This window comes from Tachyglossus aculeatus, chromosome 10 (genome assembly GCF_015852505.1).
Source record: "Tachyglossus aculeatus isolate mTacAcu1 chromosome 10, mTacAcu1.pri, whole genome shotgun sequence".
In the NCBI taxonomy this organism is placed as follows: domain Eukaryota; kingdom Metazoa; phylum Chordata; class Mammalia; order Monotremata; family Tachyglossidae; genus Tachyglossus; species Tachyglossus aculeatus.
Genome location: NC_052075.1, coordinates 44,107,625 through 44,133,920, shown reverse-complemented (window position 1 = coordinate 44,133,920; position 26,296 = coordinate 44,107,625). Strand labels below are relative to the sequence as shown.

General features: G+C 44.5%; 1 protein-coding gene across 1 annotated transcript; it reads right to left on the bottom strand.

The window, feature by feature from the left end:
• Nucleotides 1–1,898: 1,898 nt before the first annotated feature.
• On the bottom strand, nucleotides 1,899–23,168 carry LOC119933329 (carboxypeptidase A4-like). Its single transcript, XM_038752794.1, has 11 exons — nucleotides 23,064–23,168; nucleotides 18,126–18,207; nucleotides 16,870–17,004; nucleotides 15,377–15,475; nucleotides 12,436–12,537; nucleotides 10,282–10,383; nucleotides 8,829–8,939; nucleotides 6,846–6,936; nucleotides 5,441–5,640; nucleotides 4,556–4,640; nucleotides 1,899–2,112 (listed from the first exon to the last, which is right to left on the bottom strand). Exons 1-11 carry the CDS (start codon nucleotides 23,126–23,128, stop codon nucleotides 1,925–1,927), a joined length of 1,260 nt encoding a protein of 419 aa, XP_038608722.1. The 5' UTR covers nucleotides 23,129–23,168; the 3' UTR covers nucleotides 1,899–1,924.
• Between the last annotated feature and the right edge of the window lie 3,128 nt (nucleotides 23,169–26,296).

The window sequence follows — 26,296 nt, the reverse complement described above, 5'->3', positions numbered from 1 at the left end:
TTAATGTGGACTAGGTTCCAATGCACCGTAAGACCGTGGCACCTAGGACACCGCCCTTCTCTGCCCCCAGAATGAATCTAGAGCCATTGGAAGTCCCAAAACCTGTACAGGTGCCACAAGAGAAGCCAGAGTTTCTGGCCCATTGTGGTAGCAGTGGCAGTAGTAGTACATTTAGCCCCACATGGGACAACCTGATCGTCTTGTATCCTCCCCAGCGCTTAGAACAGTGCTTTGCACATAGTAAGCGCTTAACAAATGCCATCATCATCATCATTTATGAAGCACCCAATTAGTGTGGTTCAACTGTTCTAGGCCTTTGGAAAGCTCAGAATAAAGAAGTGACACCTTCCCTGCCCACAAAGACCTTATACTCTACCGAGCTCCGGTATTTCGTCACCAAAGATTCATTCATTCAATCATATTTATTGAGCGCTTACTGTGTGTGCAGAGCACTATACTAAGCGCTTGGGAAGTACAAGTTGGCAACATATAGAAACGGTCCCTACCCAACAACAGGCTCCCATGATTCATGAATCCCTAGATTCCTGAATTTTCACCACTGTTGGGGGAAAATTTTCTCAGTTTGAAGGGAGTGGCCACCTCTTAACGGTGATTTCTTTATGCCCAGAAACAAAGTTAAAAGGGGAATGCTTGGGGAGGTAGATGGAAAGGAATGGAGACCCAAGAACAGGCCTGAGCAGAATGAAAGGATCAGGATAGGAGTGGAAGGGAAGGGAAGATGGGAAATAATTTGGACTACAGGGGTACAATGAAGGTTCTAGAAAGTGAAGAGGAGGAATCACCTAAGTGAGGATGGTAATTTGATCATCCTAACAACTTGAAGGGACAAAAGATTTAAACAACCTAAACTAACCAGGCCCAAGGTAAACAATCAGTGGTATTTATTGAGCCCTTGTTGTATGCAGAGCACTTTACTAAACACTTTTTTTTGGTATTTGTTAAGCACTTACTATGTGCCAGGCACTGAAATAAGCGATGGGGTGGACACAAGCTAATCAGGTTGGACACAGTTTATGTCCCACAAGGGGCTCACAGCCTTAATCCACATTTACAGATGAGGTAATAACTGAGGCCCAGAGAAGTTAAATGATTTGCCCTTGGTCACCCAGCAGACAAGTGGTGGAGTAAGGATTAAAACTCAGATCCTTCAGTCCCATGCTCCATCCACACTTCTTCACTTGGGAGAGTACAGTAGAGATGTTGGATATGATCTCTGCTCACAAGGAGCTTACACTTTGGTGGAAGAGCTTAAAATTTAGTGCTCAGACAAGCTAGAACCAAAATCAGTGACAGAAACTTGGACCCAAAGTTGGCCCAAGTTGGGAAGGAACATGTCCAAGACTGAAATTCTTGGCCTACAGCTGGAAAGGGGGACAATTATTTCAAATTTGGTTTGGGAAACAGAGGGCCGAGACCAGAGAGGATTGGGTGTCCAGAGGAAAAAATGATCCCAACAAGCTGGGTGGAAGGGGAAACCACAAGTGGACTGACCCTTGGGAAAAAAGGAGGATCAAAGCAAAATGGTGTTGACGTGAGTGGATCCTCCCATCTCTAATGTAAAAATTCCAGATGTGGAAAAGCAAAAGATGTGATTCATTAATTCATTTGTTCATAAGTATTTGTTATGTGCCTATTTATGCAGAGTACTATATTAGATGCCTGAGAGCACACAATAAGAGTTGCAGGCATGTCCGCTACCCTCACGCTGTTTACAGTCTAAAGGAATTGCTAGATCGCACAACCAAGTGAAGTTGTGCCAACCTGGGCTTCGCAGCAAAATGAGATAGAACAGGGTTGGATTTCAGATTGGCTCTTCCCAGGGGGAGAACATGATGGTTCTTTAATATTTCTTTATATTCCTTAAGATATGAGTATTTATGAGGCTTTCCCCCAAGCCCTCTTCCTAATACAGATTTCCTTGCACATGCTCCAAAATCTTCTTTAGCCCTAGCCAGGTCTCCTCGGCCGTGGGGATGATCTGGCTGGCAGGCAACAGGAAGCCGTAGTGGCCAGTGTCTCGCAGCTCAAAAGTGAAGGAGTATTTGATGCCGTTTTCATATGCCCAGTCGACACTGTTGCCACTTGCCTGGTCTGAAAATGGAGGGAGAAAACACCCTTGGATTTCAATTCCGTGAGTCAGGTCTGCTGTAGAGATATTGGTGCCCTTCTGGAGACCAGCTGTTTCTGGAATAGTTGGTGAGGAGGGAGCAACTGGGGGACTTGGGGGGCAAAGAGGGGAAGGGTGACCCTGGCTAAAATCCCTAAGCCGACTGGCTTTATGGCCCTTTGGCAGGGCCAAACAGAAAATCCATTTCTGCCATTGTCAAGAAAGAATGCTACTAGCTACAGAATGTAAGCAGTCCTGTGGTGTAGCCACATAGAAAAAGAGAGAGAGAGAGAGAGAGAGAGAGAGAGAGAGAGAGAGAGAGAGAGAGAGAGAGAGTGTGTATTGGGGGGCCGTACTCTTCAGCCTCACCCAACTGAAAGAAGGTGAAACATAAGCAATATTAATTTTCCTATTTAAAAAAAAATCAGACTACTAGGTCTCAATTCTCTGGAGGTGAAACATGACAAGCAATACTAATTTTCCTATTTAAAGAAAAAAATCAGACTACTAGGTCTCAATTTGTCAAGAGACCACTAATGGAATATGAGTGGTAACAAGATTCCTTGATAGTGTCGGTTTTGGAAACCTGTGTGCTGGAGTTGGTGACTCTGAATGGCTGAGTGGGGGAGGCTTCTCAGAAGACCCGTCTTCCTAATCTAGAGTTTTGCTTTCCTGCTGGACTGGATATTTTCCAGAAGGTAAAAATGCCCTGCTGATCAGAATTTAACTCATTCAGTCCTAGCTTATGCTAGGGGAGAAGGACATAAATGTTGTATTGTACTCTCCCAGGCGCTTAGTGCAGTGCTTTGCACACGGTAAGTGTTCAATAAATACGAATGGATGACTGAGAAGCAGAGAAGCAGTGTAGCCTAGTGGATACAGCACAGACCTGGGAGTAAGAAGGACCTGGATTCTAATCCCGGCTCCGCCACTTGTCTGCTGTGTGATCTTGGGCAAGTCACTTCACTTCTCTTTGCCTTAGTTACCTCATCTGTAAAATGGAGTTTAAGACTGTGAGGCCCATTTGGGACAGGGACTGGGTCCAACCTGGTTACCTTGTATCTATCCCAGCACTTAGAACAGTGCCTGGTACATAGTAAGCACTTAACAAATACCATTAAAAAAAAAAAAAGGAAGGTGAGAGGAACACCAAGAGTCATTACTCAATCTGGAATTTGGCAAGAAGCCCACAGACCCAACCCCTGAGCAATGAGCCTTTTCAGACCTCTGAATGGCCCTCTGTTTCATGCCTCCCCCATGGATTGGAGAGCCACCTTGGGCTATAGACTCACCCCTGACTCAGCAGCATAAAACCATCTACCCTCTGGTGTTTATTTATTGAGAGGTCCCAGTTGAGAACAACGATAATAAACACTGTTATTGTTCACCCTGTGTGAGTGCCGGCAGGGTGCTAGTTGCTTTAAAGAGCCCAACCAAGACAGGTAGTCAGAATGGTGAAGTTGAGAAGTCCCACGAGGGATGAGGGTCAAAGCATTAAATATTATTTTACTGATGCTTAACGCAGCCAACATCAGGACTTTTTGAGGTGAAGGAAAGAGGCCTGGGGGAAGGGTATCAATGACTGTGGTATTTGTTGGTTGCCACGTGTCTGCTGTGTGACCTTGGGCAAGTCATTTCACCTCTCTGTGCCTCAGTAACCTCATCTGTAAAATGGGGATTAAGGCTGTAAGTACCATGTGGGACAGGGGCTGTGTCCAACCTGATTAGCCTGTTATCTACCCCAGGACTTAGTACAGTACCTGGCACATAATAAGCGCTTAACATATACCATTACAAAATTACTACTTCCAGAAGGTCCCGAGAAGAGGTTGAAGGCAATTATCGGGAACCTGACTGAGAGGAGAGCTTATTCAGTTGTATTTATTGAGCGCTTGCGGTGTGCAGAGCACTGTACTAAGCGCTTAATGGAGTTGAGATGACAGAAGCCAGGCTGCCGGGGCTTTGGGAAAGCTGCAGGGAGAGCAAACGTGAGAATACCCAGTGCCCAGGCAATGGCAGCCTGTGCTGTCCACCTGATCCGCGCCCTCTCAAGTCAACTGTTCCAACTGTATTGAGGATGTGTGGGAAGCAAGAGGAGCAGTAGCAACCACAGTAATGACAGAACAGCTAGCCCAATGCACCCAACCACCCTTGCCCAAGAAGACATGTCCTTGGTATAGCAGCCCCGGGTGTGGGCCCAGGCTGGGAGCATGCCGCCTTATACACACAAATACACATGCATGCCCCAAACTGAAGTCCATGGAGAGCTCAAAAATTTTACAATCAGTCAGGTTTCACGTGATTTGGTGACAAGGAAGGAAGAGATTTAACCTCCTCCAGGTGCTTTCATTCATTTAATCATATTTATTGAGCACTTACTGTGTGCAGAGCACTGTCAGAGTCACTAAGTCTATCCCAGGTACTTACAGACAGTTTTGCAGATGGGTCCCACGTGGTATTGAGTGCCAGACAGGGAGGCCAGGGCTCCTGTTGCTTCTTTTGCCACCTTATCCTGGCAGGAGAGAAGGAGAACAAAATCAGGAAAAGCCAAACCTCCTCAAGAAGAAAAGCAGCATGACCTAGTGGATAGAGCCCCATGGTTCAGAGATGGTGTCCAACCTGATTATCTCGTATCTACCTCAGGGCTTAGAACAGTGCTGGGCACATTGTAAGTACTTAACAAGTACCATTATTATTATGCTAACACCCGTGAGACCCGGAAGTCTAGAGAGACTTTCTTTGGAGCTCTGATAGAAGATTAGACATGATCTTCTTTGGTCTGGGTACAGAGAAGTTGGGTGATGCCAATTCGGTTGGCTCCCGGAGTCTTCCACAGGGGAAAAGTTAGGGATGTTAGAGCTGCATGAGGAGAGATGTCCTGGAGGGCCTCCATCACACTTTCCTTCTGAACATCCTGCGGCCACTATCAGAGACTGTATATGCACTGGATGGACCTGCCCCAGGTATGGCATTGCTTATGTCCCTTAGGTTTTGGGATTTCCAAGGTCTAAGAGATCAAGGGTTGGAATTATTGCCTGCCCACCACAATCCCTCATTGCTGCTAAACTGGAGCTGAAGGTTAGGTTTGCCTGGGGCAGATTTGAGCTCAAAGAAAAATTTCCACTGAAAAATTCCTGTCCAAAATGATGGCTGGCTCCATAAAGTCTCGACGATAGCAAGGGGGTGATGAAGAAGACTGGAGGCTCCTGTGATGCCTTTAATTATATTCATTCGAGACTCAACTAATCCCCCACCTGGGGCAGAAAGGTCCCAAAATGGCCAGAAGGAGGGGTGGGACTCAGTGGGACTCACCAGTTCTGCGTAATCGGCCGGTTCGCTGCACTTATACCCGTAAGGATACATCAAGAGCTGGGAATAGCTGTGAATGTCAATGAAGCTTTTAAAATTCCCGTGGCTCTTGATGAAGTCCACCACTGACTTCACTTCAACTTCAGAATTGGGCCGGGGGCCGTGGTAGATTTCGGAACAGGGATTGTCGCTGGATCCTTTCCCTGCAGTGAGAGAAGCCATCACCCAAAACCGAATCGATCGATCAATCAATCAATCACGCAATCATATTTATTGAGCACTTATTGTGTGCAGAGCACTGTACTGAGCACTGGGGGAGTACAACCATTAAGAGGAACTGGGGACCACTCAAACAGTGATCATCATCATTATCACCAAAATGGCTGACTTCGTGCCTTACAATGGATAATGCTGCGTCTATCTGCTGATGTTGGGACAGTTGACTCTTTAAAAACACTCCTCCCCACTCCTAGGTTTTCCGAGTCTAAGGGTTTATTCTACTCCTGTTAACTGTGGACACCTATTGAGCACCTTCTCTACGTTTTTCACCTCCTCCATTCAACAGAGATCACAGGGCTCAATTTTGGTGCAGTCCAATAGGAAAAATGATAATTTTGGAACTTTTTAAGCATTTACTATGTACAACAAACCGAACACTCTGTACCCTTGCTCTAACAATCATGACGGGTACATATAGGGAGACAGTAGACTTGATGTTCACCAATCCCACATGCTCAGGACCACTGAAACTTAAAGGTTCAAAGCATAAAAAAACCAACTCTTCTTCATCTAGTGGGTGATAAGTATGTTTTATTCATTGCCACAGTAAATTGTGAAGGCTGAAAATATCAATAGTTGCAAGAAAGGTTTGGATAAAATTCAAAGGGGAAATTTAGGATGAGTGACAGAGGAACAAACTGGGGTATTATGTGGTAAATCCTAACAATAAGTTTAAATATCACAGAGAGCAACATCTGTAAAATGGAATCAATACCTGTTCTCCCTCCCACTTAGACTCTGAGTCCCATGGGACAGGGGCCAACCTGATTGTCAATCAATCAATATTATTTGAGTGAGTGCTTACTCTGTGCAGAGCACTGTACTAAGCACTTGGGAGAATACGATTCAACAAAATTGATAGACACATCTCCTGCTCACGATGAGTTTTACAGCCTAGATTATCTTGTATCTATCCCAGTACTTAGTACAGTACTTGGCACGCATTAAGTGTTTAACAAATATTATTATTAATCACACTGATCCCTCAGTTATCCCTTGGAGTCACTTTTGGAGACAGAATTCTTGGCTGAGTCGATCTATTGGTCCAAATGCTAATTGCCTTGCCTCTGTTCTTATGTTCCTCTGGACAGGCTGCTTCCTGATTGGAAACCCCTTTGGTTCCTCTTACCTGAGAAACTCGCGTTCCAATTCCGGTTAGGGTCTACGCCAACACATTTACTTCCTTGGATTTGGGATCGGGTCTTCCTCCAGAGACGATTCTGGAAAATCCACCAAAGATAGGATGGGTTTAAGAAGGGTAGTCAAAAAGGAGCCTGAGGAGGGCTCAGGGAGAACTGGGAGTCTCCTGGGACTCACTTGGCACAGGGGCTACCTATAGGCTACCTCTGAGGGAGGCCTCGCTTCCTAGAGTTTCCCAGATTAGTAGGGATCGATTCCCACAATGGCCATAGGATATGGGTGGGCATTATTTAAGCTGGTGAGAGTGAGTGGGGGAAGAGGGGAAGGCTCAACTTAATTGGGGTTTTTTTTTAGTGCTTACTATGTGTCTTAAGAGCTGGGGTAGATACAAGACAATCAGAAGGAATACAGTCTCTTTCCCTCAAAAGGCTTACAATAAGCAGCATGGCACAGAGGATAGAACATGGGCCTGGGACTCAGAAGATCATGGATTCTAATCCTGGCCCTGCCACTCGTCTGCTGTGTGGCCTTGGGCAAGTCACTTAACTTCTCTGTGCCTCAGTTATCTCATCCATAAAATGGGAATGAAGACTGTGAGCCCCACGTGGGACAACCTCATTACCTTGTATCTACCCCAGCACTTAGAACAGTGCCTGGCACATAGTAAGCACTTAACAAATACCAACATTATCCCAGCATTTAGAACACTGCTTGGCACAGAGTAAGTGCTTAATAAATGCCATCATTACTATTATTATTATTAAGAGGAAGGGAGAATAGGTATCTTCTCTCCATTTTTCAGGTGAGGAACTTGAGACACAAAGAGGTTAAGTGGCAGAATTGGCATTAGAACCCACTTCTCTTAGCGTGCAGCCCAATGCTCTTTGCACTAGGCCACCCAGTATGGCCACCTTTCCCTGTGATGCCTCCAGCCTGATTCCAAGTCAGTTTGGGATATGGTCAGTAACTCATTATCATCATCATCATCATCAATCGTATTTATTGAGCGCTTACTGTGTGCAGAGCACTGTACTAAGCACTTGGGAAGTACAAATTGGCAACATATAGAGACAATCCCTAACTCCCACCCACTGCTGTTCTTGGGATTGAGCAATGAAGGGAGGTTACTACCTTTACCCACAATTGGCCGAGTCAGCTCCAGGCCGAGTAGGGGAAATTGAGAATGGAGGAGATGTGACCTTAATAAAGCTTTGAAGGTGGAGAGAGTGGTGGTCTGGCATCTGTGGAGAGGGAGGGAACTCCAAATTTGGGGAAGGAGATAAGAAAAGGGTCAGCACAAGATAAATGAGACCAGGCACAGTGAGTAAGCTGGCATTAGAGGAGCAGCATGAATGAGTTGGGCTGTAGCAGGGGATCAGTGAGGCGAGGGGTCATGGGTTCAAATCCCGGCTCTGTCAATTGTCAGCAGTGTGACTTTGGGCAAGTCACTTGACTTCTCTGTGCCTCAGTTACCTCATCTGTAAAATGGGGATTAAGACTGTGAGCCCCACGTGGGACAACCTGATCACCTTGTATCCTCCCCAGTGCTTAGAACAAAGTCTTGCACATAGTAAGCACTTAATTTTAGAGAAGCAGCATGGCTCAGTGGAAAGAGCACGGGCTTTGGAGTCAGAGGTTATGGGTTCAAATCCCGGCTCCGTCAGCTGTCAGCTGTGTGACTTTGGGCAAGTCACTTAACTTCTCTGTGCCTCAGTTACCTCATCTGTAAAATGGGGATTAAGACTGTAAGCCCCCCATGGGACAACACGATCACCTTGTAACCTCCCCAGCGCTTAGAACAGTGCTTTGCACATAGCAAGCACTTAATAAATGCCATTATTATTATTACTAACACTATTGTACTCTCCCAAGTGCTTAGTGTAGTTCTGTGTACAGCATAAGTGCTCAAGAAATACTGCTGATTGAATGATTTACTAATTACACCAGGGAGACTCAGTCTGGAGAGGATTACTTTGGTGTGGGTGTACACATATCCATCAGGATTAGCCACAGGTATGAGGAAAATGTCCATGGTGTCCAAGAGCGTTGTGATGGATGGATCCCTTCCATAATCAGATAGGATCTAAGTGGAGAAAAAGAGCTTGTTAGTCGGATCGTCACTGGCTGTTAGGTTGTTCATGTTAAACTGGAAATCCTGTCAAATATCCGGGTCACCACCTTGCCCTCTTCCACTCAGCCTGAACCCTTGTCATTTGAGGATCTTGACGGGGGGCAGTCTCATGCACCTTGTCTGGAAACAATGTGCCTGGCTTGAAATCTTCCCTTCTAGACTTTGAGCCCATTGTTGGATTGGGACTGTCTCTATATGTTGCCGACTTGTACTTCCCAAGCACTTAGTACAGTGCTCTGTACACAGTAAGTGCTCAATAAATACGATTGAATGAATGACTGAATGGGTAGCACCAAAGTACCATTTGGTAATAATAAGGATGGTATTTGTTAAGCGCTTACTATGCGCCAAGTATGTGCCAGCACTGTTCTAAGTGCTGGGGGAGATACAAGGTAATCAGGTTGTCCCACATTGGGCTCACAGTCTTATTCCTCATTTTACAGATGAAGTAACTGAGGCCCAGAGAAATTAAGTGGCTTGCCCAAAGTCACACAGCTGACAAGTGGCAGAGCCGGGATTAGAACTCATGACCTCTGACTCCCAAGCCCATGCTCTTTCCTCTGAGCCATGCTGCTTCATCATTTGGTAAATGACTGCATTGATTTTTCTTATTTACTGGTACTTGTTAAGGGCTTACTATATGCTAGGCACTGTACTAAGCACTGGAGTAGATACAAGCTAGTCAGGTTCGACACAGAAAGGAAAACAAAGTGGTTTTTTTGGAGGGGAGGTTTGTTTGTTTTTTAAAGATAAAACAGTTTAACACCAGGGACATCTGACCCTTGCTCTGGGAACAGAGGCCATGGGTGTGAAGGAAAGTACAGATCCACTTGGACCATCCCTTTCCTCCCCTGCCATCCACCCTTCCGCCCACAGCCCCCAGCCACAAAAATGCAGGAGCAAGAGTCAGGGCATGCTATTAAAAATATTTGTATCCCGTACATTTTTTCAATAGCCTAATGAAAACTCAGACATCTCAAGGACCCTCACAGACCCCAGTTTCAGAAGTCCTGTTCTTCTGCTTGTATAAACATCCTCAAAACATCAACGTGCCTCTCAGTGTGGGGTTAGTTTCCGGGCGCGATGCCTCTGGATGATTACTTACGTTAGAAGTTTTCATTGAGGAGCCCTGATATACCCACTGGGCTTTGTTTCAGTGGTCCCCGATTTCACCCTTCCCACCAGCCTAAGCAAAAGGTCTTGTTCTAGCCCCTCCTCCCAACTCTCCCAGTTACAAGGTTCTATGTTAGAGCTGCCCCAACAGAGGATTCAACTGATTCTCGGGTGAAATGACCTTCCTCGCCATCCATATTGCCGTAGCGTGAGAGATCCATTCCCGGGAGTGGATTCCAGCGTTGAGCCAAATGGCAGGCCGTTTGGCTTTCCCCGTGCTGAACTGTAAAACGAGAAGACACACGTCAACACCCTCCATTTGGCCTGCTTTTTCTTCAAAGCCCTCCCTCTTTTAGTGCTTCCATTCTCCCACACACCCCCTTCCCTCTTCTTTTCCACCTCCCTCCTCCTCTCTTCTCACCCCATCCCTGCACACTCATCCCTTCACCCTCTGCCTCCTTGTTTGCACATTTAATCAATCAACCAATGCTATTTATTGAGGGTTTTCTGTTCCCAAAACACTGTACTAAGCACTTGGGAGAGTACAACAGAATTAGTAGATGTGTTCCTTGCCCACAAGGAACTTACAATCTAGAGGTGGGCCAGCTAACATTTCAGAAATATCCAGATATCCAAGGAAACCCAGGACTATTTATGGGATTATAAAAAAAGAGGAAAACCCTGGTTTTGGTTTTCCTTTGTGGGACAATTCAGCGTTCCTTGTTGGTCAGCTTAAATTTTGGTTTTCCAGTAATATGCGGTAGCAAAGTGGGGATTTGGAAAAAAATTGGTTATGAATGTGTTGGGGAAGGGACTTGAGTGTGATCCCGAGGTCCTGATGTCTAACGGATCTACTCTTACCTTAATGTCAGGCTGAAGGACATAATAAAAGTTGTTCACTTCTTTAAAAAAGAAAATCTCTGACATGGAAACTAAATGATTCACATTTGTCAATTCCCACTGACTAGGACAGAGATTCGCTGAGAAACAACAGGCTTGGCTAATATGTTTCGTGAGGAAAGTTGAACAGTGAAGTTGTCATGGCTAGCTGACTCGTTTTCAGTTCTCCACAAACTGAATTTGGAGAGAAAAAGATGAGGTAATGATCTGTTGCAGTTTGGGGATGAGACCCAATCAGTTCAAACATCAGATCTCCTGAAGCAGGCATGAAATTCACCTGCACATTCCCGACCAGGCTGGGACACTTTGAGGAGCAGCTGTCTCTAGTGGAGTTCAGGGACCCTGTAATATTTTACACAGCCATTTGCCAGGGGGATCATTCCAAGGCCTGGGATGGTCATTCCAATTCAGGATCCCTGAGAAAAGTCCCTTTTGGAAACAGCATCAATAATGCAATCAAATATACCACCTGGGGAGCATGTATCTGTGTTTACAATTTTAGCCCCATTTTCTCAACCAGAACATTTGACGGAAAAGAACTGGGTGAATGGTGCTTTGCTTTTGAAATGCTGTGTCAGCAACAGAAATTAACCTGGCTGCCCGAGAGTGAAAGTAAGTATGATAACTCTGGTCTGAAGAATGTTTTCTTTTTCTTTTGTGAGGGTCAAGAAATCTCCCCTGGGTCATGAGACAAAGAGTGTGACCAATCCTGCTCTACGGAACCAACTTTTACCCAACCAGCCATGCCTCCGAACAACCTCTCCACCACCGATGTACAAAGTAGACCAGTTGCCCCATTAGTCTCATTGCTGATGATTACTACCTTGCCAAATCCCCTGATTCGTGAAATTTCCCACTAATTGTCTTCCAGAGAGGACTAGGCCTTTCAACTCCCATTCTCTTTAGTGGCCTGGTCACAGCTAAAAACTGGTCCCTGTACTGTCTCATAATACTGAACAAATCACTTTGCTTCCCCTGGCCAGTTGCAGTTAAGGGCTGGTTAATTTGCTGGGGAACACGTGTTGTGTTACAAACCCTGCCCACAAACCCTCTTTCTTAGAAGAATAATTTTGTTACCTGAACGATCCAGATAATTCCCTCAATTCCCCACTTTGCTCATGTGGACCACCTAATTATCGGCTATCTCCAAGGTTTTGTCATTTGGTCAAGAACAAACAGGATAAAGCTGAATCGCCCTACCCAGCCAACTTCCTTCCCTTCTGGGTCTACACTAGCAAATAATCCAGATCATTCATTCCAGAGGGAGTGCTGTGGGACTCCATAGGGAAACCATGAAAACTTCTAGACTGTGAGCCCACTGTTGGGTAGGGACCGTCTCTATATGTTGCCAACTTGTACTTCTCAAGTGCTTAGTACAGTGCTCTGCACACAGTAAGCACTCAATAAATACGATTGAATGAATGAATGATGGTACCTTTAGCACGTACAAGGGCCGCTTTTCAAAAGACTGTCCGATCTGATTTCTGCTTACAAGCTCAGGGCACTCTGCCTCCATGTTGCTCATCTCCTGGTAAATCTGAAAGGTCAAAGTACATTCTGAAACCAGGTGAGCACTGAAGATGTGTTGTTTTTTCCTTACCTTGCTCCCTTCCCATTGGGCTGGCAGGGTCCCAAACGTGTCCTGCTCCTCCTTACTGCCCAGCTGATGCTCATCTGAGATAGACATGCTTAGAACAGTGCTTTGCATATTGTAAGTGCTTAACAAATGCCATCATCATTATTATTATTATAGACACAGACCCAGTTTTCATCAGTTTTCACTGGTATCTTCAGCTGGTAGGGTGGGCAACTCATTGAATCTTGAAAGGTTGGGATGGTGGTAGGGGTGAGATATTCTCCCTACGGTGGGGATCAGAATTCCAGGCATAACCTGTGTAAAGTCTTTGGTTATGGTGGAGGGGGAGGAAATTACGAGCAGAACCACTTGCTCCATGTGAGCAGAGAATGTGCCTCATGCTTCTATTACATCTTCTTGAGTGCTTAGAACAGTGTAGTGCTAATAATAATAATAATAATTGGGGTATTTGTTAAGCACTTACTATGTGCCATGCACTCTTCTGAGAACTGGGATAAATACAAAATAAATGGGTTGGGTACAGTTCTTGTTCCACAGTCTTAATCCCCATTTTCCAGATGGGGGAACTGAGGCCCAGAGAAGTTAAGTGACTTGCCCAAGGTCACACAGCAGACAAATGGCAAAGTCACTACCACTACTACCACTACTATACTCTGGTGCAATGATTCTGTCTTTAAACTACTACCTCCATGGAATGAGCCCCTGGAAACTTGGGTTCCAGGGCCAATTTGTTTCCACCTCAAATTCACTGTACCCTGAGTGTAGAATGAAAGTTAAGCAGACAGAGAGGAAGCAGCAGGCCCTAGTGGAAGGATCATGGGATCATCATCATCATCAATCAATCATATTTATTGAGCGCTTACTGTGTGCAGAGCACTGTACTAAACACTTGTACGTGGGATAGGAGTCAGGGGACTTGGGTTCTAATTCTGACTCTGTTGCTTGCTGTGTGACCTTGGACAAATCACAACCTCTCTGTGCCTCAGTTAACTTTAAATGGGGATTAATATTGTCAGCCCCATGTGGGACATGGACTTTGTCAGACCTGGTTAGCTTGGTGCTAGTACAGTGCCTGGCACATAATACGTGCTTAACAAATACCATAAAAAAAAAAAACGATTTTCTGGGGCTGTTGCTGCTGAGAGAGAGATTGCAGAGGCAGTGCTAAGTGAAGACGCAAGATTTGTATAGCATTTGAGGGCTGAGGTGCAGTGTGTGAACATCTTTTAGTAGATATTAGTAGAACTGCAAATAAGAATGGTGGGACCCAAAACTAGTCAGGGGGAATAAGCTTTTGAAGTTGCATAATAGCTCTCCATTGTTTGAGATCCAGGCCCACTCTAAACACCCCCTCTTGATTTCTCCAGCTCTCAAGTGTTCTTCAGTTATTCGGGTCTTACTTTAAAATTTGAGATTTATTGTAAGTTGTGAGGTCACCCCTAAACTCTATCACTCTGTCACTTTAATTAAACTTCAAATGTAATGTGCTTGCTTCATTTAAATGCCAAAAAACTAATAGTTGAACCCATGACCTCTGACTCCAAAGCCGGGCTCTTTCCACTGAAGCCACGCAACTTTCTCCTCCCCCTCCCCATCCCCCCGCCTTACCTCCTTCCCCTCCCCACAGCACCTCGATATATGTACACATGTTTGTACGGATTTATTACTCTACTCATTTTATTTGTACATATTTAGTCTATTTTATTTTGTTACTATGTTTTGTTTTGTTGTCTGTCTCCCCCTTCTAGACTGTGAGCCCGCTGTTGAGTAGGGACCATCTTTAGATGTTGCCAACTTGGACCTCCCAAGTGCTTAGTACAGTGCTCTGCACATAGTAAGTGCTCAATAAATACGATTGAAGGAAGAAGAAGGATGAACCTATGCTGTCAAGCTTTGGAAATAGTCTCTCACCTATCTATCTTAAAGTGAGTAAAACTTGGGCCAAGGGAATAAAAAAGGATGCTGATTTCATTTACTTTTTTATGATATTTGTTAAGTGCTTACGATGTGCCAGCCACTGTACTAAGCACTAGAGTAGAAAGTTAGTAAGATTGGATACAGTCCATGTCCCACATGGGGCCGCCATATTACAGATGAGGTAACTGAAGTTCAGAGAAGTTAAGTGACTTGCCTAAGGTCACACAGCAGACAGGTGGTGGAGTGAGATTAGAAACCAGGTCCTTCTGACTCTCAGGCCCATTTTCTATCCCCTAGACCATGCTGCTACCAATACTTTGATAGGACAGGATTGGTGCGGGGACAGGGGAAGGGAAATAGTAGGCTGGTAAATTTCTGTTTTCCAGGGCTGCTTGAAGAAAATGCATGCAGGAGGGACTACTTATTACTATACTGATTGCCCTGGGCTCTTGGATCTAGTGAAAAGTAAGCCACGATAGGTTATAGAAAGAGAGTTAAGGACACCTTTGTTATTCTGCTTCTTTTCCCCTTTAGAGTCTAAGATCATTGAGGGCAGGGATTGGATCTTATGTTTCTGTATGTATCTCCAAGCACCTAGTAGAGTGCTTCTACAAATCAATCAATCATCAATTGCACCTATTGAGTGCTTAGTTTGTGCAGAAAACAGCACTAAGTGCTTGGGAGAGTACAATATAACAGAGTTGGTAGACACATTCCCTAGCCACGATAAGTTTACGGTCTTGAGGGGACAGTAGACAGACAGTCTAATAAACAATTAATATTACTAATGATGACGGTGGTGGTGACTACATAATTTGAGGGGAGCATTAAACCCAACACAGGATTTCACTCTGCAACATACCGATTCCAAGGTGTGATAGGAGCCATAGTTGAAGTCACCATTACTCCGTTCTTCTCCTTCACTGTTTCGCATCTCCTCATCTTCAAGGTCCAAAAGATCCTAAAACCAACAGTCTCAGCAAGTAAGCGTTACTGGTGGAGACGTTAGTTCCACTGTAGTCAGATGTCTAGAGTTTGAGTGCTTTGGGGAAAACTTTCCTGACCTGGAGAGCATCAGATGGCATGAGGATGGAAATGGAATTTTCTGAGATTAGAAAAGAATGGTGATCTCGTTCACTTTCCCATCAGATACCTCCTTGGGAGAGGTGGGACTGTGAAAAATGGTACAGACTGGTAAACCTCTGGTGCTGGTTTACAAGACTGCTTTAAATTGGTGCATCCAGGAGGGGACTCTCCTACAGTTTGGGGGATAACGATCTCAATGAACCCTCTTTAGGGAAATCTTAATAGTAAGTGCCTTAATTGGCACTATGTGCACACACTTAACCATTTTCTTCTGACATCACATTGCATGTAGCGCTTAGTACGGTGCTCTGCACATAGTAAGTGCTCAATAAATACCACTGAGGATGATTTATCTATACAGGTAGACTTACATTGTTAAAAGAACATGCCCTAACTCCCTAACAATGTTCTATCCGAAGCATGTAGTGAAAAAAAAAACATGTTTTGATAGAACTGGGGATATTTAACATAGGGTGCCCTGCATCTGAGTACAGATACTGGGAGAGATTTTCCTCTCAGCCCATCTCTTCTCCCTATATGAGTCCTGGGGACAACATACATGAAGGTTTGTTCTATTCTAGCTCCCTTATCATTCTTATATTTGGAATTCTGAACCCTAAGAAGTTCTTCCAATTAGTTTGAGCAACCGCTTTGTTCAGACTGTCTTTTATCATTTCTAAAGAAAATAAGGGTCACTGAGTTTTAGACTGTGAGCCCACTGTTGGGTAAGGACTGTCTCTATATGTTGCCAATTGGTACTTCCCAAGCGCTTAGTACAGTGCTCTGCACATAGTAAGTGCTCAATAAATACGATTGATGACGATGTGTCCCCTGTGTGTGAGATTAGCCCATACACAAACTGGATTGTAGATTCTAACCCACAGCAACAGCCAATTACACATGGTGATCCCTAGCCAAATTAGGAATTATTCCATAATTAGGGTCAGACTTTCCAAAGACTTTCCAGCTTTATCCTGGTTGCCCATGGGATGCACTGCACTATTGGTGTTTACCCATAGGCCTCTGGCCTGTCCTTAAGCTAAAATGTCATTAATCCCCAATCAATCAATCAATGGTATTTATTGAGCACTTACTATGTGCACAGCACTGTATTAAACACTGAAGCATGAATTTTATCTTGCAGGTATCTTGCCCAACCAATGCCAGCTAATGTGAACCCATGGATTGGGAAGCATGGACTAGTTGGGTGATTCTAATGCAACACTCCCTTCCCCTCCCCAACCCAGTGGAGGATGCTTGTATACTGACCTGCAAGTCTTTGATTGTGATTGAGTATTCCAGATCGTGTGACTTCAGGAAGGATTTGACTTGTTGCAGACTGGCATAGGGGACAAGGACATCCACAGGCCTCTGAAGGGCCGAGGGGTGTTTCCAGAAATCAAGCTGAAGAAAAGTAGGAGCAAAAAATCAGGCCAAAAAATGATCCAAAAGGAATGATGAGCACATTTCTCTTGAAACTGCTTTCAAGTAATTGTATTATTTTCATGCTTATTCTATGAATTTGGGATTCCCCCATATCCACCAGACCTCAGCCCTCACCACTTTCAAAGCCCTCCTAAAATTCCTTTTCCTCCAGCCAGCCTTCCCCAATTAATTCTCAACACCTAAGACTTACTTAAATGTTTGTCTCCCCGCAGAACATAATCTCCTTGTAAACAGAGATCACGTTTACTAACTCTATTATATTATACTTTCCAACTACTAAATACAGTGTTCTGAACACAGAAAGTTTTAATAAATACCATTAATCGATTGATTGATCAATCCAACAGTCACCTCTAGCACGAATGCATTCATTTAATGACCATCCTCAGGATTTGATATATATATGCATATTCATTCAATTACTCTAATTTCCTCTGATATTTTATCCTGGTAATGTTATTCAATTTCCTCTCTTTTTCCTACTGCTTCCCGCTATTTGAAAACATGTTTATGTTTACCTCCCCTGTATGACTATAAGGTGCACGTGACCAGGGAACATGGCTTGGGCTTCTGATATATTTGCCCAAGGATTTAGTAATATAATAATAATGATGACATTTGTTAAGCACTTACTATGTGCCAAGCACACACTGCATTACAACTCGGTGCTCAGTGAATGTTAATGTTATTACTAAATGTTGCCCAATAAATCAGTGGCCCAGTGTGGGGACTCAGTATTTTTTAATGGTACTTGTTAAGCACTTATTATGTGCCAGGCACTGTACTAAATCCTGGGGTACCCAATCCAACAGGGAGGGAAATTCCCTAGAGGAATCTTGAACAGGCAGATAACTGACAGAGCAAGGAATTGGGCTCAGACTCCCATATTCTAAGGCTTCAAGGCTTTTCCTGTCTCCCTTGTAACTCATCATTTCATAATAATAATGGAATTTATTCACCAACTCCTTAGGAGAACGAATGTTTATCCGGCAGATAATCACCAAAAGTAACAATGTGGGGGGACAAGAGAGTCTTCCTCAAGTTCAGAAGATTCCTGATTTTAAGGGAGAATGGGATACCTTGAAATCCTCCTCTGTCATTAACTGATTCATTTTGCTGATCTGGTCTTCATTCTGGACTTTAATCTGAAGAACCTGGTCACTGAAAGAGCGAAGGAGTTATTGAGCCTCAGGCGTACACTTTAACCCTGAAAAAGAAGAAAATATTGGCAGGAGGCAAGGGACATGGGACATCTTTCTCAACCAGCAGAGCTGTGATCATCAGCCTTGTTAGAGATATTTGAAGAAAGGAATGTGAGTACAGAGCTCACCAGCTGCACTTAGGGTTGTTCCATGTTTCAGTGTAGGTGAAAAGTGAAAGAAATTTAGAGGAAATAAAGGAGTTATTTTTTGGCTCAGAGCAAAATCGAATCAGTCGAACTCTTATATAGTTTGTAAGAGTGGGAAATAGGCCTCTTTTGGGGAAGGAATTATCCTGTAGAAATTTAGTTTTGGACTTGATTCTCCATGGGATAGACCTACAACTTGCAGTAGGGATGACTGCTGGGCAGACAAGATAATTATTTTTGGAACTATGCATCACCTCCAAGCCCGCATTTCAGGACGTCCATCAGAATGACAGAGCATTTCAGATATTTCCAGCCAGTCACCTAGTGTCACAGGCCATCCTCGGAGGCAGGAAGGCTGCCAAAATGGAGAGGAACACTCCCAGCCCCCCAGCGCAGAAGCTGTCAATAAGATCAATCAATAAATTGTATTTATTGAGCGCTTACTATGTGCAGAGCATTGTACTAAGCACTTGGGAAGTACAAGTTGGCAACATATAGAGACAGTCCCTACCCAACAGTGGGCTCACAGTCTAGAAAAGGGAGACAGAGAACAAAACCAAACGTATTAACAAAATAAAATAAATAGAATAGATATGTACAAGTAAAATAAACAAATAGAGCAATAAATATGTACAAACATATATACATATATACAGGTGCTGTGGGGAAGGGAGGGAGGCAAGATGGGGGGATGGAGCGGGGGACAAGGGGGAGAGGATAAGATGGACTTCTGGGCTAACTAGGATGGACGCGTGAGGACCTAATCTCAAAGCAAAAATGTCCTATCGACACCAGCTCAACCCAACCCTGTTTAGACTCACTTTGCTGAACTGCTACAACAGGTGCTATTATTCTAATATTAGACAACTGTTAAGCAGCGTGGCTGAATGGAAAGAGCACGGGCCCGGGAGCCGGAGGACCTGGGTTCTAATCCTTGCTCTGCAAACCGCTGTGTGACCTTGGGCAGGTCACTTACTTCTCTGGGCCTCAGTTTCCTCAACTGTAAAATGGGAATTAAATACCTGTTCTTCTTCTTATTAAGACTGTGACTTGTGGGAGAGGGACCGTGTCTGACCTAATTAACTTGTACCTACCCCAGTGCTTAGAGCAGTGTTTGACACAAAGTAAGCACTTAATAAGTACCACAAAAAAACTAAAAAAAAAACCCCAAATGAGTCAGGTAGGAGTAGAGTCATCAATGTATAGGCAGAGCTCGTTAATTTTTCTTCTTAACCTATCTTTAGGCTTGTAATAATAATAATAATAATGGCATTTATTAAGTGCTTACTATGTGCAAAGCACTGTTCTAAGCACTGGGGAGGTTACAAGGTGATCAGGTTGTCCCAAGTGGGGCTCACAGTCTTAATTCCAGTTTTGCAGATGAGGTAACTGAGGCCCAGAGAAGTTAAGTGGCTTGCCCAAAGTCACATAGCTGACAAGTGGTGGAGCCAGTATTTGAACCCATGACCTCTGACTCCAAAGCCCGGGCTCTTTCCACTGTGCCCCACTGACCTGGATGCTAACCTAAGATCCTCTGGGGGAAGATGTTGGCAGACAACCAATAATAATAATAATGGCATTTGTTAAACACTTACTCTGTGCAAAGCACTGTTCTAAGCGCTGGGGAGGATACAAGGTGTTCAGGGTGTCCCACGTGGGGCTCACAGTCTTCATCCCCATTTTACAGATGAGGAAACCAAGGCACAGAGAAGTTAAGTGACTTGCCCAAAGTCACAAAGCTGACAATTGGCGGAGCTGGGATTTGAACCCATGACCTCTGACTCCCAAGCCCGGGCTCTTTCCACTGAGCCACGCTGCTTCCCAACCAAGAAAGCTTTAAACTGAACTAAAAACAAGGCAGGCCTTAATGGAAAATTTGCTGTGATAAAAGCTATCTGGGGACTGCGTTACCACCACTGACTCAATAATATGCAACCCTCTCGACAACCCTCTCTGTACTCTTACAATTGGATACAACTATAATTAAATCTAGCTGGTGCCACACTTATTAGGGTTGGGTGACACTGCACAGTCAGGTGAGGAGAATTTTTAAGGCCCTGAGAAATGTTAAGCTGCTGCACAGGATTCCTGGAAATTCTGGACGTCATCCCACAAGCAGCTGTCCTTACCACTTGCTGGAGAAGAATCTCTCTTCTCTGCCCTATATTGTCTTCTGAACTATGACCTTGCTGTATGATTACAGGCATGGGATTCAAAGAATCTGAAGTTAAGCCATCAGTATTCTCAAATTTACAGTCAGTCATATTGATTGAGCGATTACAGTGCACAGTAAGAACTATTTCCTAAGCACTCGGGAGAGTACAGTATAACAGACACGTTCCCTGCCCACAATGAGCTTGCAGTCTGAAGGGTGAGAAAGACATTAATATAAATAAATAAAACTACAGATATGTACTGGCCAAAAGGTCTGGCAGCAGTGGTATCTTCAACAACAAAAAATAGCTACAGGCTTATAAACAGAAGAACTAGTTAATCAATCAATTAATCAATGGTATTTATTAAGCACTTGCGAAGTTCCAAGCACTTTGCTAAACTTGGGGTTGATTTGAGTTCATTAGATCAGACATGGTCCCTGTCCCACATGGGGCTCACGGAGGACAAGTTGTGAATCCTCATTCAATAGATGGGGAGATTTTAGTTTGTCTTGAAGTAATAATAATGATGATATTTGTTAAGCGCTTACTATGTGCGAAACACTGTTCTAAGCACTGGGGGGATCAGGTTGTCACACGTGGGGCTCACAGTCTTAATCCCCATTTTACAGATGAGGTAACTGAGGCCCAGAGAAGTTAAGCGGCTTGCCCAAGGTCACACAGCTGACAAGTGGTGGAGCCGGGATTCGAACACATGACCTTTGGCTCCCAAGACCATGCTCTTTCCACTGAGCCATGCTGCTTCTCTTAAGTACTCCCACACCATAGACCCTCTCCCTGCTCTGAAAATCCCACCCATTTTGTTCCAGTAGGAAGGGTGCTGAGAAGCAGTGCGGCCTAGTGAATAATAAGAATAATAATGGCATTTATTAAGCGCTATGTGCAAAGCACTGTTCTAAGCGCTGGGGAGGTTACAAGGTGATCAGGTGTCCCACGGGGGGCTCACAGTCTTCATCCCCATTTTACAGATGGGGTAACTGAGGCCCAGAGAAGTGAAGTGACTTGCCCAAGGTCACACAGCTGACAATTGGCAGAGCCGGGATTTGAACCCATGACCTCTGACTCCAAAGTCCGTGCTCTTTCCACTGAGCCACGCTGCTTCTCCATAGAAGCATAACAGAATAAGCATAATAGAAGAAGAATAGAAGAGGGACCTGGAAGGACCTAATCTGGGTTCTAATCCCGGCTCTGCCACTTGTCTGCTGTGTGACCTTGGGCAATTCACTTCACTTCTCTGGGCTTCAGTTACCTCATCTGTCAAATGTGAGCCCCATGTGGGACATGGACTGTGTCCAACCTGACAAACTTGTCTAATAATAATAATAATGATGGCATTTATTAAGCGTTTACTATATGCAAAGCACTTTTCTAAGCGCTGGGGAGGTTACAAGGTGATCAGGTTGTGCCACGGGGGGCTCACAGTCTTAATCCCCATTTTACAGATGGGTGCAGAGAAGTCGTGACTTGCCCAAAGTCACACAGCTGACAAGTGGTGGAGCCGGGATTTGAACCCATGACCTCTGACTCCAAAGCCTGTGCTCTTTCCACTGAGCCATGCTGCTTCTCCGTATCTATCCCAGGGCTTAGTACAGTGCCGTGCACAGAGTAAGCGCTTAACAAATACCACAAAAAAGTAAGCATTCAGTAAATACCATTGATTGACTATAATTTCCAGAAATACTTGGGGCATACAATTCTCCCCTCCTGCTCACACTGCCTTCCATTCTCACACCTGCAGGCCTGGATTGGCTGCCTGGTGGGCAAGGAGAGGAGAGATGACACCTACATATTTTGCCATCTGGTATCCAATATTTCCCGGAGCCGGCACTTCCCAGAAAATCATGAATTAAGACAGAAAAGCAACTCAAGAACCACTGCCTCCTGACTCTAAGCCTTGAATATCCGTGACTAGATCCAACCTCCCATTATTAGGGAATCAGGAAAAAAAAAAATTTGGTTTGGTAATTATTTGTGGTTACTGATTAATTTACGGGAAGACCAAAAATAATACCTCAAAGAATTCACAACTGAAGAACGAGAGAAGAAAATGGGGATGGGGAAAAGGAGGTTATAGAGTTAGAGTGACAGAGGAACAAACTGGGGTATTATGTGGTAAATCCTAAAAATAAGTTTAAATATCACAGAGAGCAACATCTGTAAAATGGAATCAATACCTGTTCTCCCTCCCACTTAGACTCTGAGTCCCATGGGACAGGGGCCAACCTGATTATCAGTCATTCAACCCCAACTCTAACCTAGAAAGAAACCAATCAATTAATGGTATTTATTGAGTGCTTACTATATGCAGAGCACTGTACTAAGCATTCATTCAGTCGTATTTATTGTTTACTGTGTGTAGAGTACTTTACTAAGCATTAAGCACTTGGCAAAGTACAACAGAATTAACAGACATGTTTCCTGCCCATAACAAGCTTACAGTCTAGAGGGGGAGACAGGTATTAGTATGAATAAATAAGAAACCCAAGGAAACTCACCCAACAAACTTTTCCCGGCCGTAGCTGGGCCCCAGAAGGGCACCAAAGAGCAGTATCCACCTCATGTTGGAAAGGTTGTACCTTGCTGGAGGCTGAGCCTTATTTATAGGGAGCCAGAGAGGTGCCCCGGGCCTGGAGGCATCTGTACATCCCCAAAAATGCTAACATGCCACCCACGCACCCTGGCAGTGTTCAAGGGGTGAGTGTCACAGGAGGACTCTAATCTGTGCCTTCTCCATTCCATTGGGGTCATAAAGGACTACCACTAGATCAGCAAGTCAGGAACAGGCTCCACGAGCTGGGAAAGAATCTGTATATCGTTACTTGTCAGGTTATGCCAGGGAAATAAGGCTGCTCCTCCTTTAGCATAACTAGGCTGGTGGGTGACACAGCATGGAAGTCCCGCAAGGCCCAGAGCCCAGGTGTGACCAGCTGGATGTAGAAATCGCTCTTCTCTGAGTCAATCAGTGATTGATTCATTCATTTATTGATTTACTGTATTTGTTCAGCTCTTTCTATGTACAGAACACTGTACTGAGCACTTGGGAGACTACTCTACAACAGATTCGGTAGACAGATTCCCTGTCCACAAGGAGCTCGGAGTCTGGAGGAAGTACGCGCTGAGTGTGGAGTCTCCACTTCTAGACTGTGAGCCCACTGTTGGGTAGGGACCGTCTCTATATGTTGCCAATTTGTACTTCCCAAGTGCTTAGTACAGTGCTCTGCTCACAGTAAGCACTCAATAAATACGATTGAATGAATGAATGAATGAATGAGTGAATGAGAGTCTTAGAAACTGGGTTATTATCCCAGAAAGGGTTAGGCGGCTAGGAAGCAGAAACTGAAACGGCTTCCTGACCTCCAACCTCTTCGCTCTCATCTTTCCCCATATGCTTCATCCAAAGCCTTCTCTTTCTTTCTTTCAATCGTATTTATTGAGCGCTTAGTGTGTGCAGAGCACTGTACTAAGCGCTTGGGAAGTACAAGTTGGCAACATATAGAGACGGTCCCTACCCAACAGCAGGCTCACAGTCTAGAAGGGGGAGACAGACAACAAAACAAAACATATTAACAAAGTAAAATAAATAGAATAAATATGTACAAATAAAATAGACTAATAAATGCATACAAACATTTATGCAGGTGCTGTGGGGAGGGGAAGGAGGTAAGGCAGGGGGGATGGGGAGGGGGAGGAGGGGTATGCACACACACCCCCAGGCCCACAAGGACTTACTGGTGTAACAGCAGCACAGTGGAAATAAACTGGCTCTGGCATGACGGCTGGAAGCTTCACCCACTGGAAAGTCTGCAGACTCAGCTTCCAGATGTCTCCCAGAATCACTTCCCCGTTATACCCACCACAAACGAACACATCATTTTTATTTGCACACAACTGTGACATCTTCTTCTCGAGGTCCCATCTCCTTCAAGAGGGCTTACCCGATTAGCCCTCTTTCCCCTGGCTCCCTCTCCCTTCTTTGTCACCTGTGCCCTTGGATCTGTGATCTTGGGGCATTTGATATCCGTCCCACCCTCAGCCCCACAGACCTTATGTACCTATCTATAAATTATATATTATAAATTATTTCTATTGATGTCTGTCTCCCCCATTAGACTGTAAGGTCTTAGACAAGAATGTGTCTACTAACTCTGATGCACTGTACCCTCCCAAGTGCTTAGTATAGTGCTCCACAAACACCAAGGGCTCAGTAAATACCATTGATAACGATAACTGATGATCCAGGGGAAATCCATTGCAGCAAGCAGCCGTGTTGGGGAGTTGAGGCAGGGCTGAGAAAAGACCTACTATGCCCTCCTTAGGATGGCCAGTATCGTCGTGTGATTATGAGTGTGTTACGCTGGCCACGTGACTTAATGTAATGATGGCAAACGCGGCACTTAGTATAAGTCCTCCCCAGACCGCCTGAACCTGTGTCAAGAAGCAGTTTGGTCTAGTGCCCAGAGGCCCTGGGTTCTAATTCTGGCCCCACCACCTGCCTGCTGTGTGACTTTGGGCAAGCCATTTCACTTCTGTGTGCCTCAGTTCCCTCATCTGTGAAATGGAGGTTCCATACCTGTTCTCCCTCCTACTTAGACTGTGAACTCCAGCTGGGACCTGATGATCTTGTAGCCGCCCCAGTGCTTAGAACAGTGCTTGGCACACAGTAAGTGCTCAACAAAAGCCACAATTAAGGGGAGACCAGTAGCCAAAACTACTGATTAATGCCATCTACTAACAGTTTTCTTCTTACAATTAGCAGATCTCCAATACCTGTGCCTCAAAACTTTTCAAAAGGAAATCCTTGTGGTTAAAATCTCCAGAGTTCTGTGGCAGCCCAGTCACTGCACTCCACCACCTGCCTCTTACCCAGTCATGCAACCATGACTCCTTGATGATGGGTCCTGAGGCAGCTGCCTCTCTTACTTACCAACTGAGGCCAACCCTGAGCTAATCAATCAATCAATCAATCATAATTACTGAGCGCTTACTGTGTGCAGAGCACTGTACTAAACGCTTGGGAAGTACAAGTTGGCAACAAATAGAGATGGCCCCTACCCAAGAGTGGGCTCACAGTCTAGGAAGAGTGTAGTCTTTGTCCTGAATCCAAGGCCTACCTGATAAAACAACACCAGGCTGACCCAAGGTGAACTAAGGTAAAAGGCCTCATATGATTTTTGGTTCCTTAATTGTCTGCTACATTCATTCATTCATTCAATCGTATTTATTGAGCGCTTATTGTGTGCAGAGCACTGTACTAAGAGCTTGGGAAGTACAAGTTGGCAACATATAGAGACGGTCCCTACCCAACAGTGGGCTCACAGTCTAGTCTACATAATGAGGCACTTTCATATGAACCTTATTTACTAAAAATAGATTGGGATCCATTTGCCTTGAGCCCCCTTGTCGGGGGTACAGATACTCTCCAGACAAAAAATGCCAGCACTTAGAACAGTGCTTTGCACATAGTAAGTGCTTAATAAATGCCATCATTAAAATAGCAGACCTTACTTATTCAACTGTTCTGGATAACAAGAAAATGACTAGAGTGCTGTGATAGAGTTGTTCATTCAGTTCATTCAGTCGTATTTATTGAGCATTTACTGTGTGCAGAGTATTGTACTAAGCGCTTGGAAGGTACAATTCAGCAACAGAGACAATCCCTGCTCACTTAAAAAATGCTGCTCAATCCTTATATTGAGTATCAACCAAGACCGTCAGTTCATTTTCTTCA